Source organism: Anoplopoma fimbria, chromosome 5, assembly GCF_027596085.1.
Source record: "Anoplopoma fimbria isolate UVic2021 breed Golden Eagle Sablefish chromosome 5, Afim_UVic_2022, whole genome shotgun sequence".
NCBI classification, from domain to species: domain Eukaryota; kingdom Metazoa; phylum Chordata; class Actinopteri; order Perciformes; family Anoplopomatidae; genus Anoplopoma; species Anoplopoma fimbria.
Window position 1 is genome coordinate 2,429,426 of NC_072453.1, and position 14,598 is coordinate 2,444,023.

At 41.5% G+C, this 14,598-nt stretch overlaps 1 protein-coding gene across 1 annotated transcript; it reads left to right on the forward strand.

Moving 5' to 3' along the window:
• Positions 1–1,884: 1,884 nt before the first annotated feature.
• Positions 1,885–13,214, forward strand: sstr2a (somatostatin receptor 2a). The gene is made up of 4 exons (XM_054598441.1): positions 1,885–2,226; positions 4,776–5,482; positions 6,473–6,798; positions 8,007–13,214. Exons 2-4 carry the CDS (start codon positions 5,095–5,097, stop codon positions 8,436–8,438), a joined length of 1,146 nt encoding a protein of 381 aa, XP_054454416.1. The 5' UTR covers positions 1,885–2,226; positions 4,776–5,094; the 3' UTR covers positions 8,439–13,214.
• The last annotated feature ends 1,384 nt before the right edge of the window (positions 13,215–14,598 follow it).

Genomic DNA, 14,598 nt, shown 5'->3' on the forward strand with positions numbered 1-14,598 from the left:
TGATTTATTCGTGACATCTCAGAATATGAATACACATCAGCAGCATTAAAGTGCAGCATAAACTTGTGTCAGTCACCGCAATTTGATTTCCCCAAGGGGGTCCTAATGATTAAGGATTGCAAATGCCAAAACTGTCCAATCAACGCGTTACCTGTCAGTCTGTACAACTTCATGTTTACTCCTTTTGTTTCCTGTTAAAAACTATAATGTGAACAGGAACTGGACCAGAACTTAAAATGCCACAATGGGTGCATCCAATGTCTCTTTAATGGCAACCACATTTCCCAAACTTGCGTCTTTTCCTTGCGTAGCTCTGTGCAACCCTTACTGGTAGAAACACAAAGTCAAGATAAGATAAGATAATATAATCCTGTATCAGTCCCGCAGCGGGGAAATGCCAGACGCAAGTGAGGAAAGCAGGGTGTGAAACTACCCTTAAGTCAAAGTTAGAACTTCTGCGTCCAATTTACGCAGGTGTGACATAAATGACATCATCAGAAGGTGTACGCGTAGGCTCTGTGCGGACATCTACCAGTGGAAGTGTAGTTATCTACTGCGAATTTGTGGAATACGTCCATCATTAAGCCAGACGAAACTAACCAGTTCTCTAAACTTCAAGCATGTTTTACGGACATAAAAACCTGGATGACCTGTAACTTTTTAATGTTAAACTCTGAAAAAACAGAAGTTATCCTACTAGGCCCAGATCACCTTCGAATTCAATTATCTAACGATATAGTTTCTCTAGATGGCATTGCTCTAGCATCCAGCACTACCGTTAAGAACCTTGGAGTTATCTTTGACCAGGATCTGTCTTTTAACTCTTATATAAAACAGATCTCAAGGACAGCCTTTTTTCATTTACGTAACATTGCGATAATCAGGCAAATCCTGTCTCAAAGCGATGCAGAAAAACTAGTTCATGCATTTGTTACCTCTAGACTAGATTACTGTAACTCCTTATTATCAGGCTGCTCTAATTCTCCTATTTATGCACATTACTGATTTTGCTTCTTCCCCGGAGTTCTTGTGCTTTCTACCTCGCAGGTTCCCAGGAATCGGGGTTATATTTGGACTGTCATCGTGCCACCTACTGAGGCCCTGCTCAGTCCCTTCCTAATCATTTAGGACGTAAAGAGAACTATTAATCTTTGATAGGACAACAGCTGGTTGTAATAATAGCAGCACTTCTGTGAGAGAAGTGGCAGGCCATTTTCTCATGGAGAGGTCATGGAAGATACCCGCCATCTGCACTTGCTTCATTACCCCTCCTATATAAAGACAGAAAAAGGGGTCTGTTGAATTGGCTTCATCTTTCAGATTCAAGTGTTATCGCTTTCGGCTGACAAGAATTTGCACCGCTGACTGTGATCTGGATGTGGAAGGCCTGTATATCATTCTGTGTGGCATCCTTTTTTTTTTTCATTTTAATCTCTGCATTTACTCTGCAAGCATGCAAGCAATTTTGGCTTTTTGCATCTCAAACTGCAGTGAAATCAACATCTTCATTGATGCAGAGCAGCCCGTGAAAGTTCAGGTAGGCTATACATGCACATTCCACCTCTTACTTGGTGTTCTTCGCAAATTTAAAACAATCTAACTGTGCACAGTTTCCAGTGACATAATAATAATAAAAAAAAGATCTGTTCATGACACATGGCATCAGAAAAAGAACCAACTCTGCATGACTCCAAATGAGCAATCTGCCGGACACCGACGCACACAGTGTGACGCGCTCGATGTTTCTAATGATCCGTCGTTCAGACTGTTTCTCTCTCTCTCTCTCTCTCTCTCTCTCTCTCTCTCTCTCTCTCTCTCTTCTCTCTCTCTCTCTCTCTCTCTCTCTCTCTCTCTCTCTCGCTCTCTCTGCAGTCGTGCGTCCTGCGTCCTGCCGCTTTGACTGATGACTCGTCGCATGGGATTCGCTGCCCAGCCTCTCTCCGTGGACGCATCGCACTTTTTCCAATCTTAGACACGGTCTGTCAAAGTTTAGGTTTACAAACGTGGATTATTTCTTGGAGGGTAAAAAAAAAAATCAAAATGACCTGAGAGACGTAGTACAAGGTGAAGGTGCAGGCTGTAAGAGTCGGGGAGCAGGTGGATGGAGAGGCTGGAGCTGGGATGCAGCTTCCCAGCAGGTCAGCGTCGCTCCGGAGCAGCTGGACTCCACATTTGAAGACGAATGACTTTATATGAAGAGGAAGTTTTTCTGTTTTCAATTGAAAAGTAAGTGATGCTTCCTCATCTATTGGCATTTCTGTGTGGACCTTTGCTGGTGCGCACTTTGATACTATCCAACCACAGTCAGGTCTATTTCGTCTGTTAAAAGTGAAATTTGTTTGTTGTTTGCAGTGAAATAGGCGCACACGTTAATTCATGCCAGCTTTATGGTGTCGTTTTTGGTGTCATAATGCAATTAACGGATTCAAAGGAACTTAAACCCACAACGTGAGCTTTATGCGCACTTTGAGGTCTAGTCCTGCCTGTTGGTGTATGAGGAGGTCAGATGCTCCTTCATCTCAGCACAGAAAATAAACCACAGTGGAGAAACACGCGTATTAAGGAGTATTGAAATATGTCAGGTTGTCAATCAATGAAGAGGTCAAAGGTTTGATGCCCGCTGAAGCCATTTTCTGTTGGAGATCCCACTTTGCTGTGGATGAAAGTAGGTCCTCCTGTAGAGCTGGACTTCACCCCCATCCTGCTGCTGTTTCCCTGGCAGCTCTTCATCTCCTCACACAGTCGGGAGCGGAGATCAAATGCAGCTCCTGACACCCATCCTGCAGTTCATGCTCCTCTGTGAGCCTATTAGACTTTTCCATTGCAAGAGTTTTTAATAAACCACCCAAAATCCCCAATTTACTCCTTAATAATGCAATTACCTTGCTTGATAATTGTGTTACCAAACAATAATTAGCCTGACCCCCTGCTACGAAACAGAACTACGAACCCTTTCATCATTCATTAGTGCAGATTGAATTGTGTGCACTATCTGTGTAGGTCTCGTTCACTCTCACACACGCACATAAATGCATAGGGTTATAATGGAGCTCCACTCGAAAATCTCTTTGTGGATTTAGAATTTTTAATTCCTTTTTATTATGGTCATTATGGCATATGTATGATGATCATTATTTTTCAGCAATAACCATTTAATGTAAAAACATTGAGTCTAATTGGTAGTTTACACTGTTAGCAGTGAAATCTAAAGGAATGTTAATTTAAAAAATGATTTTATGTGCGTCCATTTGAATTCCTTTAAATCACGAAGATGCGATTGTTGATCATATTATGCTCTCACAAGGATGGTGAACACTTAAAACAGCTTGGAGATCATTTTTGACCTCTAAAACTCTGCTGAATCATAGACTAACGAAGATTGATGTTGGTTGGCAGCTCAACAAATCAGGCTCCATTGCAGTTTCTGCAGATTGCAAAACTCTCCCACAGCAAACTGATGGTTAATGTGTGCAGCCATGCATGTCAAGATGGACCAGACTTAACAGTGCTGATATTGGTTGACATACCTAATTGGTGACAATTATTATATTTGAATTATTTTTTTATTTTTTTGACTGATGGGCAGATAAAACACAGTTCAAATACATTCCCTTTGGCTCTGGTATTACTGTTGGACGTTTGTGTTAGTTTTTTGATAGAATAACAATAATCCTCCATAGTCTAATCTTTGCGTGCAAACAGTTTCACCACACATAGACACAAGTATAGTGTGCCTCATCATCAACTAATACTACCCAACGATCCTCTCTAGCAAAAAGTGGACTATCCAAAGTGCACGTACAATTACACGTAATTCAGTTAAATTGTCACAGCAGGCAAAGAGTGAGTGATCCTGCCACAGGGCCAGAGCTGTTTGTTCCCGAGATCAATTGAATAAACATTTGTCTTCTGCAGCGTGGTGCCCTTCGTCGTGCTCTCGCTCCTTTTTTTGCATGTATGCATACGTGGGGGAGGCAAGCACACACACACACACACACACACACACACACACACACACACACACACACACACACACACACACACACACACACACACACACACACACACACACACACACACGCACGCACGCACGCACACACACACACATATGCACACGCCTGACCTGGACTACTTGGCTCAGTGTAGCATTGGTAGGATTTATGTTAGAAATTTAGACTGTGTTAGAAAGCGAGAAAAGAGCATAAATCCAGATGAGATCCAGCTGACAGAAACAATATCTGCCATCATGCTGAGTTTTGTTGTCATCCACGCCTGCGCATTTTTGTGAAATTTTAATCTAGAGATCATTCTTAGTGCAAAAGCATTCAAATGAGAGCCATGACATTAAAGTTGTGTGTGTTTGGGTTGAGTATAGCGCATGGTGTATTTTGCGTCCCGCCTATAAGTCCTCTCAGCTTTCTGTCTCTGAGAAAAATGGCTAAAATTAATTTTTTTGGAGGCTGCACTGCCAAATCTGGACTTGGCTTGAATGGCATCTTGGCATCTCCTCCGTGTCTCTTTCTGCCAAATGTTTGTCGAGAGAGGAAGAAGTAGTATTGAGGATAATAAGAACGTGTATAGAGGACATGTCTAACGTTCTCTCTAGAGACAATATTTTAAATGTTATTCTAAATGAAGACGTGAATGCAGTTACCTTGAAAAAAGAACCTTGTGACTGTTGCCATGGATCTTGAAAGGCTATTATCATTTGTTGAAGCAATATTCTGTTTCCCAGCCAAACTTATTATTCTTTGTTTCTCTCTCTCTCTCCTTAGATCTATCTTACTCTTTTTCTCTACAACTGGGATGTGATTTTTTGTGGTTCAACATAAATGAAAATCCCCAGTCATCCCGACCCCGAGGCCCCAAACCCTTAGACCCCAAAGTGTCAGATTCCTCTGCTTATCTAACAACTTGAAGTCCCTTTGCCCTCTTTCCAACAGTCTTAGATGGTAACATCAATGTTTTCAAGCATTTAATCTCAAATATAATAATATCTACCTTCTCCCAACTCCTTTATGACTTACATCTCTGCCCGTTGCCATCTTTAGACACTTTTGAACCCTTTGATAGCCTAAACCCCTCTCAGCCATCATGGCCTTGGATCAGTGGCCCTTTCTCCCGACCTCCCCAAACATCTCCATCCCAGAACCCCTCCTGTACGACAGCTACATCCAGGGCAATGAGTCCGACCTGGACCTAAACATCTCCAAGACCAGGGAGTCTCACCAGGACAAGACCAGCTCCGTGGTCATCACCTTAATCTACTTCATGGTGTGCGGTGTGGGGCTGTGCGGCAACGCCTTGGTTATATATGTCATCCTGCGATACGCCAAAATGAAGACGGTGACCAACATCTACATTCTGAACCTGGCGGTGGCAGATGTTCTGTGCATGATGAGCCTGCCGTTCATCGCCCTGCAGCTGGCCCTGGTGCACTGGCCCTTCGGAGAGGTGCTGTGCAGGGTGATCATGACTGTTGGTAGGTGTGAAGCAGGGGAGTTAATAGTGCAACCTGAGATAGCAGCAGCTGTTTTACAGTGGCAAAGAATGTGTTTGGCTTCCTCAAGAGGGAAATTATTATGAATGAATTAACTGCTGTGGTTGCAATTCAGAGACAACCCAGATAAACATCTGTACTTAAAAAAATGTGAAGACTTCAGTTGTTTGGTCAAAATCTTAAATACTTAAGTGTCAAAAGGGAATAGTTTCACATTTTGAGAATAACTCTTCTTTAAATAAGCATGTTCTCCCACAATGTTGAACTGTTTCATTAAGTTCAGCAGTGTTGTAGTCAAGACAGACTAAACCGAGACCAAGTTATGATTTAGACTAGAGTGTATCAAGACCGAGACAAGAACAAGACTTTGAGGGGTTGAAAACAAGACCAAGGCAGGGTGAGACCGAGTCAAGACAAGACAAGTGCGTTAAAATGTGCAACATGCAAACCATAATTGATTTGATCGGAAATTTCTACATTCAAATAAAAACACCCTCAGATAACAAATACAAATTCTTCTTCATTCACCTCCCGTATTGCCATATACACTGTACATGTGTTGATGTATAAGTGTACCATGAGAGATGTCTTGATAAAATAATCAAAAAGGCATCGCAGAGGTGAATTTTATGTATGGGAATTTTCATTTGTTTTCTATCAGCAATCACAGTAATGGTGTTATCAAATGAGTCCCCTTTTTTGGAGACCAAGACAAGGCCAAGCAAAAATGTGGTCCCTTCCGGAGACCAAGACCAATCTAAAGTAATACACTGAAGTGAAGATTAAAGATATTAAGACTTTAGTTGCAATTCAAAGAGTGTTGGCCATCCTAGCTGTCGTACTAAAAGCCTTTATAAGACTTAATACACCTCATGTTTCAATTACAAAAGACAAGCACTAGGAATGTCTGCAAGTATTACTTGATACACATTCTCATTTTACTCTTCTCTCTCCACTCTCTCCCCTTCCCAGACTCTCTCAATCAGTTCACCAGCATCTTCTGTCTGATGGTGATGAGCATCGACCGGTACTTTGCTGTGGTGCACCCTATTAAGTCAACAAGATGGCGGAAGCCCCGCGTAGCCAAGTTAATCAACCTGACAGTATGGGGTGTGTCCCTGCTAGTCATCCTACCTACTTTGATCTTCAGTGGCCTTAACAAGGTGCCCGTATGTGGGATCGTTTGGCCGGAGCCCCAGGATGTCTATTACACGGCCTTCATAATCTACACCTTCTTCATAGGATTCTGCTTGCCGCTGGCAGTCATATGTCTGTGCTACCTGCTCATTATTGTCAAGGTGAGATCCTGCCTCCGCGTGGGCAATTATAATATGTTAACAAGCTATTTTTATATCTTAAAGACTAGAATGTTTATCAAACATCCAATCATTACCAAGATTGTGGAAGTGTTTTGGCCCCTCGAGTCATGTTTATGTGTAGATTTAGATGACTATGCTCACTTTAAATGTTTTAATTAATATTGACTTTTACAGTAGCACACCAGGGAAGCTGTGTGATTGAACACGGGCCCTGGAAAGCCATCCAGGCTAGCTCGGGATATGGAACATTTTAATTTCAGAGGCATTAGTTATAACTGTTATTGGAATAATGTTGAAAATACAGTGGATGTTAGAAAATTATCTTTAACAGAGACTTAGAGAGGTGGGTTTAAAGAAAAAAAAACCTGATTTACCCTGACAGCGTGTTATAGCCAGAAGCAATATAACTAAGACTACTGTTTTAATTAAGGTGAAAACATTTTTGGGCCACCTTATAAATTAAAAGCATGTCTCTGTTGAGTTTGCATTTTCAACATTTCTTCCTTTTGTGAATTTTACGAGTGCCTGAGTAACTAAAATGTTTTGGTTCCCTCTTAAAGCCATTTGGCTTGGTCCTGGAGCAGGGCTATGAGCTAACTAGAGTACTTACAGTTGGAACATTCAAGCTCTGAAATCCCATTTTCAGGATTTTTCTAGCCCTTTTCCTAAGCTCTTAAAGGAATAGTTTGACATTTTGGTTACTTTGACTTATTAGCTTGTTTGCCAGAGAGTTAGGTAATAAAATCACATTTCTGACTGTCTGCTAAAGCCGGTTAGCTCGCTGACTTTAGCATAAAGATTTGCATGTCTAAAGTTCACTTATTTACAAGGTATGTTTTTTAGTTAAAGTTATAGCAACCAAACAAGAAATAATTCAGCACTTAACTTTACGTTAAACCACTTCATGTTTTTGCATTTCAGTTTGGGAACAGATTTCTACCTTTTGACAGAGCCAGCCTAGCTGCTTCCTGTCTTAATGCTAAGCTAGGATAGCAGTCTCCTGGTTGTAGCTCATATTGACAGACAGATATTAAAGTGGTATTAATCTTCTCACGTATCTTGGCAAAAAGGACACGTGATTTCCCTAAATGGCAAACTTTACTTTAATATACATCTATGTCTTCTCCATGTGAACAATTTGCTTTTATATTTGGAATATTTTAAGCCACTGTCCATTCCTTTGCCAGGTAAAGTCATCTGGGATGCGGGTGGGTTCCACCAAGCGCAAGCGTTCCGAGCGAAAGGTGACACGAATGGTGTCCATCGTGGTGGCAGTTTTCGTCCTCTGTTGGCTGCCTTTCTACATATTCAACGTGACCTCCGTTGCCAGCTCCATCAACCCCACCTCCGCCGTGAAGAGCACCTTCGACTTTGTGGTGGTGCTCGGCTACGCCAACAGCTGCGCCAACCCCATCCTGTACGCCTTCCTGTCGGACAACTTCAAGAAGAGCTTTCAGAACGTCCTGTGCCTGAAAAAGGTGGCGGGCCTGGACGAGGTTGAGCGCAGCGACAGCAGGGCAGACAGGAGCAGGATGGTGAACGATGCCATGATCATCAACGCCAACTTGGAGACTCACAATGCTGCCCTGCTCAATGGTGAGCTGCAGACCAGCATCTGAGGCGTGGCAGACACATCCAGGGAGGCTGGAGATACAGAGCAGTGGTGCAGTACACTGCTAGTGACCCCTGTTCAAAGATGCAGGGGGAAGGAGGATGATGCAATAGCTGCTGCTCATGGACGTTGACACATGAACAAAGTCTAAGTGAAGAATAAACAATGTCCTAAGGGGTTTCAGAGGTCAGCAAAAGTACACGCTCAAAACTCTTGATGTTTAGGTTAATGAGGCAACTAGACCTGGTTTGCCCGGAGGCGGTGCAAAAATGTGTCTTGGCTGAAGGGTTTTTTAGCACTGCATTCAAGTGATTTTACATCAAACTTAAATACGAATGCTGTTCATGCCTACCAGCTCGAGATTTCTATCGAGTTGTCACCCAGACTTAACCGAAATCGAAACAAGACGCAGGATCGGAGAATAGACTAGTTTGGATCCACTGGAGAAATACCGCCGGCTAGTTCACCCATGGTATAGACAGAGATCTGAGGGGATCGAGCACCATCCACGCTCTCCCTGATGTAGTTTTGTTTTGGGGGCTGTGAAGGGTCAGCATTGATTTCTCTGAATGTGGAAATACTGCTTAAGAAGTCAGTCAAACATTGCAGTGGAAAACAGCCAGCACTGTTATTCTGTGGAGACTGTGAAAGATAAAAATCAGAAGCCCCAAGTAAAAGGTGAAGAGCTGCATGGTCATGTTTTATTCATAGCAGCTGATTAACCTGGCCTTACATGATCAACCAGGCAACAAAATGGCAAAGCCCTCCCTACAAGACAAACAGAGGATGCTCTTTTCTCCCTCTTACTGGCATCTCCGCGGGATGAGCTGCATTGATCCGTAAACTCTCGAATTGAACATCCTGGATTATTGATTGAAGTGGAAGGATGGGAAAACATGTTGGCGGCTGCTCTGACCTTGCTCCATTCAAAACAGCATAACTTTGTATATTCCTTTTAAAATGGTTTTGAGCCGACTCCTGGGGAAAAGGTCCTTACATGGACGACTCCTATTTGAATTTCAAAGGTATCCCCTGTTGAATAAAAAAATCGGTATTATTGTAATGCATCGAAGACCGTTCTGAAACTATGTTTGTAAAACCCATCATATGTTCTTTATACTTCATTGTATCCTGGTCTTAACAGTTATTGCTCCCTGTGCCAGCGGTGCCAATTTCTACTTGTAAAGTACTGTGTTTTGAGTAAAAATGTGGTCACTGCACTCAGCTTCACACTTGGTTCAGTCCACCCATGCTTGCAAAAAGAATTCCTAAATTATTTCACAGAAGAAAGAAGAATTTGTCATGTAGTCAAAGAGGGAGAGAGAGATGGGGGATAAGGAGATACAGAGAAGGAATTTGCGCATGTACTCTATTGACTGAGAACAAAACACATATACACAAATAACTTAACCCGCATCATTAGACAAAACATAGTATCTAAAAAGTGGTCAAAATCGAAGCAGCAGGTGGGGTCAACCTCCAAAAACAATGGATCCTACATTTCCAAAGATACATCTGCATAGCATCTTTTATCAGACCCTTCCAGTCTGTTAAATGCAGACGTCTTTCAAATGGGACATCCTTGGTACTTTTGTACTGTACTAACTCAAGCAAGGATTAAGTGTAAACTTAGTCTTCACAGACTATTCACACAGTAAATACCAAGGGAACTTATTGTTAAAATATGAATTGTATGCTCATATAAATGTAAACAAAATTCAACTAAAAAAGACTGACTATTAACTTGTCAGGTGACCTTGACTCAATGCATCTCACGTCTCTCAGTGACATTCATTTCACCGGATTTATAGTGAAAACATTAAGCAGGCAGCAGCCATAGTTAATTGTGCATACAACTCCAGTGGCCTTTATCCCTGTGTTCTTTATAATTAGTGGCTTCTTGAGAGACAAGACTGTCAGGATGCCAGATTGATTAATGTAATTATCAATCAATCAGTGGAACATCCAGAAGGTTACCATGTATTTTTTTTTCTAGCCATGCTAGCGGCGTGGTCCGGCTGTGAACCACTTTGGTCCATATTGACATAACAACTATTGGATGGACTGTCATTAAAACTGGGACAGACATTCATGATCCCCAGAGGATGAATTGTAATAGATTTGTTGATCCCTTAATTGAACATGTATTACCATAATCAGCTCACATTTGTTTAGCACTTTTAAACCAAATACATGCAAAACTCATGATATTCCCATCAGCCTCAGCTGTACTTGGTGTTCAGTGCTAATTAGGAAATGTTAGCGTGCTAATAGGCTGAACAAAGACAGTGGACATGGTAAACATTATATCTGCTAAATATGCACGTTATCATTGTCATTGTTAGCATGTTAGAATACTGATGTTAGCCTTGAGCTCAAGTGCAGCAACAGAGCTGGTTGCATGGCTTTAGACTAAATCGGCGTAGTAAATTGGATAAATGTCTTTTTACTTTTACATATTGTGCATACTGAAACTGCTCCAATGAAGATATACGGTTTTCATCTTCTAACTTAACTTTCACAATCTGACACTATTATCAGCTTTTATAAATTAGCTAGCTGGTCAATTAGCTAGCTGGCTTAGTTAGTTACTTGGGCTGACTCCACTAAGCTACATATTCCTAAGCCAAAGTAGCTACGAAAAAAGACCATGTCACAATGACCTGAATTGGGAAAAACTGCATTGATGTTGACTGAATTAGCTATCTATCCAATTCCGTTTTAGCTATCAGGCTGTTTGTGCACAGTGACTTTTCCAACGGACCTCCATGATCGAGCCACATCTTGTTGCCAGGAGATTTGTCAAACAACTGCAAAGCTTCTATAGTAAAAAGGTCATCCGTCACATGCTGCGGGGTCAGATTCACTTCATCCCAGTGTATCAATCAGTACAATCAAAAGATATGAGGAGCACAGGGCTCGTCCCAGGGGGGTTACCGCAGAAAAGAATCAGTCATGGCATTCTCTCCGTGCCGTCACAGCTAGCAGGGTCATTCCCATCTTCACTCAAAAGGTCACAATAGGAACACACAATCACAGAAATTTGTAGGCATGCTTGTAGGTTAAATTCCAAGAAATATATAAAAACACAAAAACAATCTCTAGCTATGCTGCTTACAATGTGTCCAAAACACCCTGCATCCTTTTTCTGAGTAGTGGGTGATGAGAGTGACCAATTCTGCATAAAGGAGTCTGACACAGTGGACTGTGTGTAATAATGTAACACATCGCAATACCAAGGGCTTTAAGGGTGAAACCCACAAGCAGAAGCATGTTTGGATTGTCATTCGATTATCACATGTAGAAAACCCTTTGAGTGACCCTGAAACATGCTATATCTTTCTGTGTATCTTTATTTGTCTGCAAATACCAGAGCCTTCAAGCCTGAAATGAAAGAAGTAGTCTCTCACCATCCACAGTTAATTACTTATGCTCTGTCTTATCCTCAATCTTTCTCTCTCTCTATTTCTCACGCTTGCATGGCTGGTGAAGAATAATGTGAGCTGACACACATTTTACACCCACCCAAACTCAACGGAGCTGAAATGAACTGAACCATACTGAAGGAAACAAACCATGCCTGCCATTGCCGCTGGCTATTTGGACATACTTAATTAAGTTAATGTACTTAATGGACCATTCTGATGTTTAGTAGATGTTGATAAGGCGGTTCGTGCCAAAACCAGTGTAAATGTAGCGCTTAAAGGACAGCTGAGGCAATGAGGTGGGGCCCGCAGTCGCTGCTTCCTTTGTCATTTTTTGAAAGACAGACCTTATCGTCCGTCTGAAATTACATCCTATTCTGAAAAAAAAGGAATTTGGGTTTATGGCTTTTTGTCCGCCTGGCACAAATCAGTGCCATATGTGAACAGGGCCTTTGTCTGGATTTGTGTCTGGCTCTTGCCACTGTATAGTGTACAGAAAAGTGGAAGAAGCGCAGGAATGGGGAACCCTCAGCCTTCTTTTGGTCTGTTTCTTTTTTTTCCGGAAACACAAGTTAATTTGCGAAGGGCTAGAACGTGCACTCCTGAGGATGCACTGTTCAATGTTAACTATGTATTTGTGGTATTCTTTTGCTTGTTTGTACATGGGGAGGGCTGCATATCACACCTTCTGTGTCCTCTCACTAACCAAAACCAGTGTTACACACTTACTGGGTGGCCATCTCTTTGTTTGAAAGATATACTCCCAGAAAAATGGTACAAAGATGTATTGGAGTTTGGGTTCAGCTTAAGTAAAAACGGGTGCAACTTTGGAGATTTTTAAGTTGTGATCAACAGCAAATGAGTCATTCATTTGGTCAAAGAAATAAAATGATACGTGGGGTTTCAACAATGCAGACTTTACTTGATAATCAAAGACAAATTTTAGCCAAGCTGGTCGTAACTTACAAGCTTGTTTCTGACAGTGTACAGGCATTGATATGTACTTTTCTGTGCAGTGACTTTTATCTATGTGCCTTGGAACTTCATATAAAATCATGCGATGAAATAAATGTACAGCAAAAATAACATTGTGACCCGTTTCTCCCAAAAGCCAAATAACCAAAGGCCTTTGTACTGTACAGACATGTTGGTAACTAAAACATAACAAAGAGTATATCATTTTTAGTACTATATTTCCCCAGCTTACATTGCTTATGTTTGTGTGATATAATGTCAGAAGCAGATGTTTATTTGTGACTGTTGCATAAAATATAATGTGATCATCGATTGTAATGTAGAGGCCGATGTCCTCGTCTCTGCAATTAAAATGCAGGCAAGTTTCTGCTCCCATGGTCAAACCTGTGTATTTATGTGTCAGTGGATGTGCATACGTAGCCTTTGTGGGTAATGTGTATGATGTGTAACTTGAACCTCCCTTCTACTGTGTATTTCCCCCACTAATGCAATCCTTGGAGGAACTCCAAATGTTTCCTTGATCCTTGAACACATCATACGGAATACACTATGTTGTATACAGATGGTACCCAAGGGGATTTTGTGAATTCCAGCATTTCTCAAGGGGCTGTGAACTGCCAAACACAGAGCAGTTAAATCTCATCAATTATTCTGTAACAACATAGCTCAAGGGTGGACAAAGAGGGGAGACCACACATGAGTTTACCATATGAGATATTAAACTAAATACAGCAAACCTCTCTGTGATGTCACCCATCGGTTTCTGAAGTGCCTTTGTGAGGCTCAAATTTGGTTGCTAGCGACCTAGCAGCGCTTTCTTGAAACTAGCAATAGAGACAATAAATATATATCGACAATGTTTACTGCGGTAATGATTCAAGTGAGAAATAGGGTAATTTTCTCATAAACTTCCATACAATCGGACTTCTTTTTGCAACCAGAGGAGTCGCCCAATGATGGAAATTAGAGAGAATGCAGGTTTAAGGCACTTTCCCATTGGCTTTACTTTTCAGACCCAGAGGTTGTTGCCTCGGAGTCAAGTAGTCCTGTTTAGACAGGGGCTTTCCATTTCATCCCATAGGAGTTATTATGATAAGAAAATGTCTCCGACTGTTCTCATAATTACTTTCACAGGAAAAAATATTGTTAACTCCCATTGTAAGCATTGAGTTGCTGATAAGCAAATACAAGGTTGTCTTGTCCAGGTAAAAAGCAGGCTAAATTTGTTTGAAAAGTGAAAGTATTTTTACACATCTAAGTAGTTACATAATGTTGTCCAAAGAACTTTACCCTTTCAACCAAATGTAACCCATTTTGTCAGCTATGCCAGCAGCGCATCTCTAGAAATGGCAATGTCAGTCTGTTCCCACACCACTTTCGTCCTGACTGAACCATGTCCATAGATGGCTTGCCATGACATTGTGAACAGACATCCATGGTTTCCACAGCATAAATTGTAATAATCCCCATATTTTTCAAGCCATCATCAGCATGAGCTGAACTTTTTTTTTGTGCTAATATGAATACCTGTTCTCACTTCTAACTCGTCAAATACTAAAGCTTGGTCGGTTCCCCCTCGGCGTCTGATACGGATGCACCGGGCATCCTTAAGCATCTGTAGAAAACGCATCAGGCTATAAACTAACTCCAATGTAAACCCATCTATGTCATTATTAGATGGTCAGAGGAACTGAAGTTGTTTAAAGAATGAGAAAGTCTGCGTGGGGCAGCTAGGAAGGGAAGTTGGACAAAGTCGAACAAACATAG

Bases quoted from the DNA above. Each gene is read 5' to 3' on its own strand.
- sstr2a (XM_054598441.1), top strand. From the start codon at position 5,095: ATGGCCTTGGATCAGTGGCCCTTTCTCCCGACCTCCCCAAACATCTCC. The intron at 5,483-6,472 runs GTAGGTGTGAAG...TCCCCTTCCCAG, and splicing joins CAGGGTGATCATGACTGTTG to ACTCTCTCAATCAGTTCACC. The intron at 6,799-8,006 runs GTGAGATCCTGC...TTCCTTTGCCAG, and splicing joins ACCTGCTCATTATTGTCAAG to GTAAAGTCATCTGGGATGCG.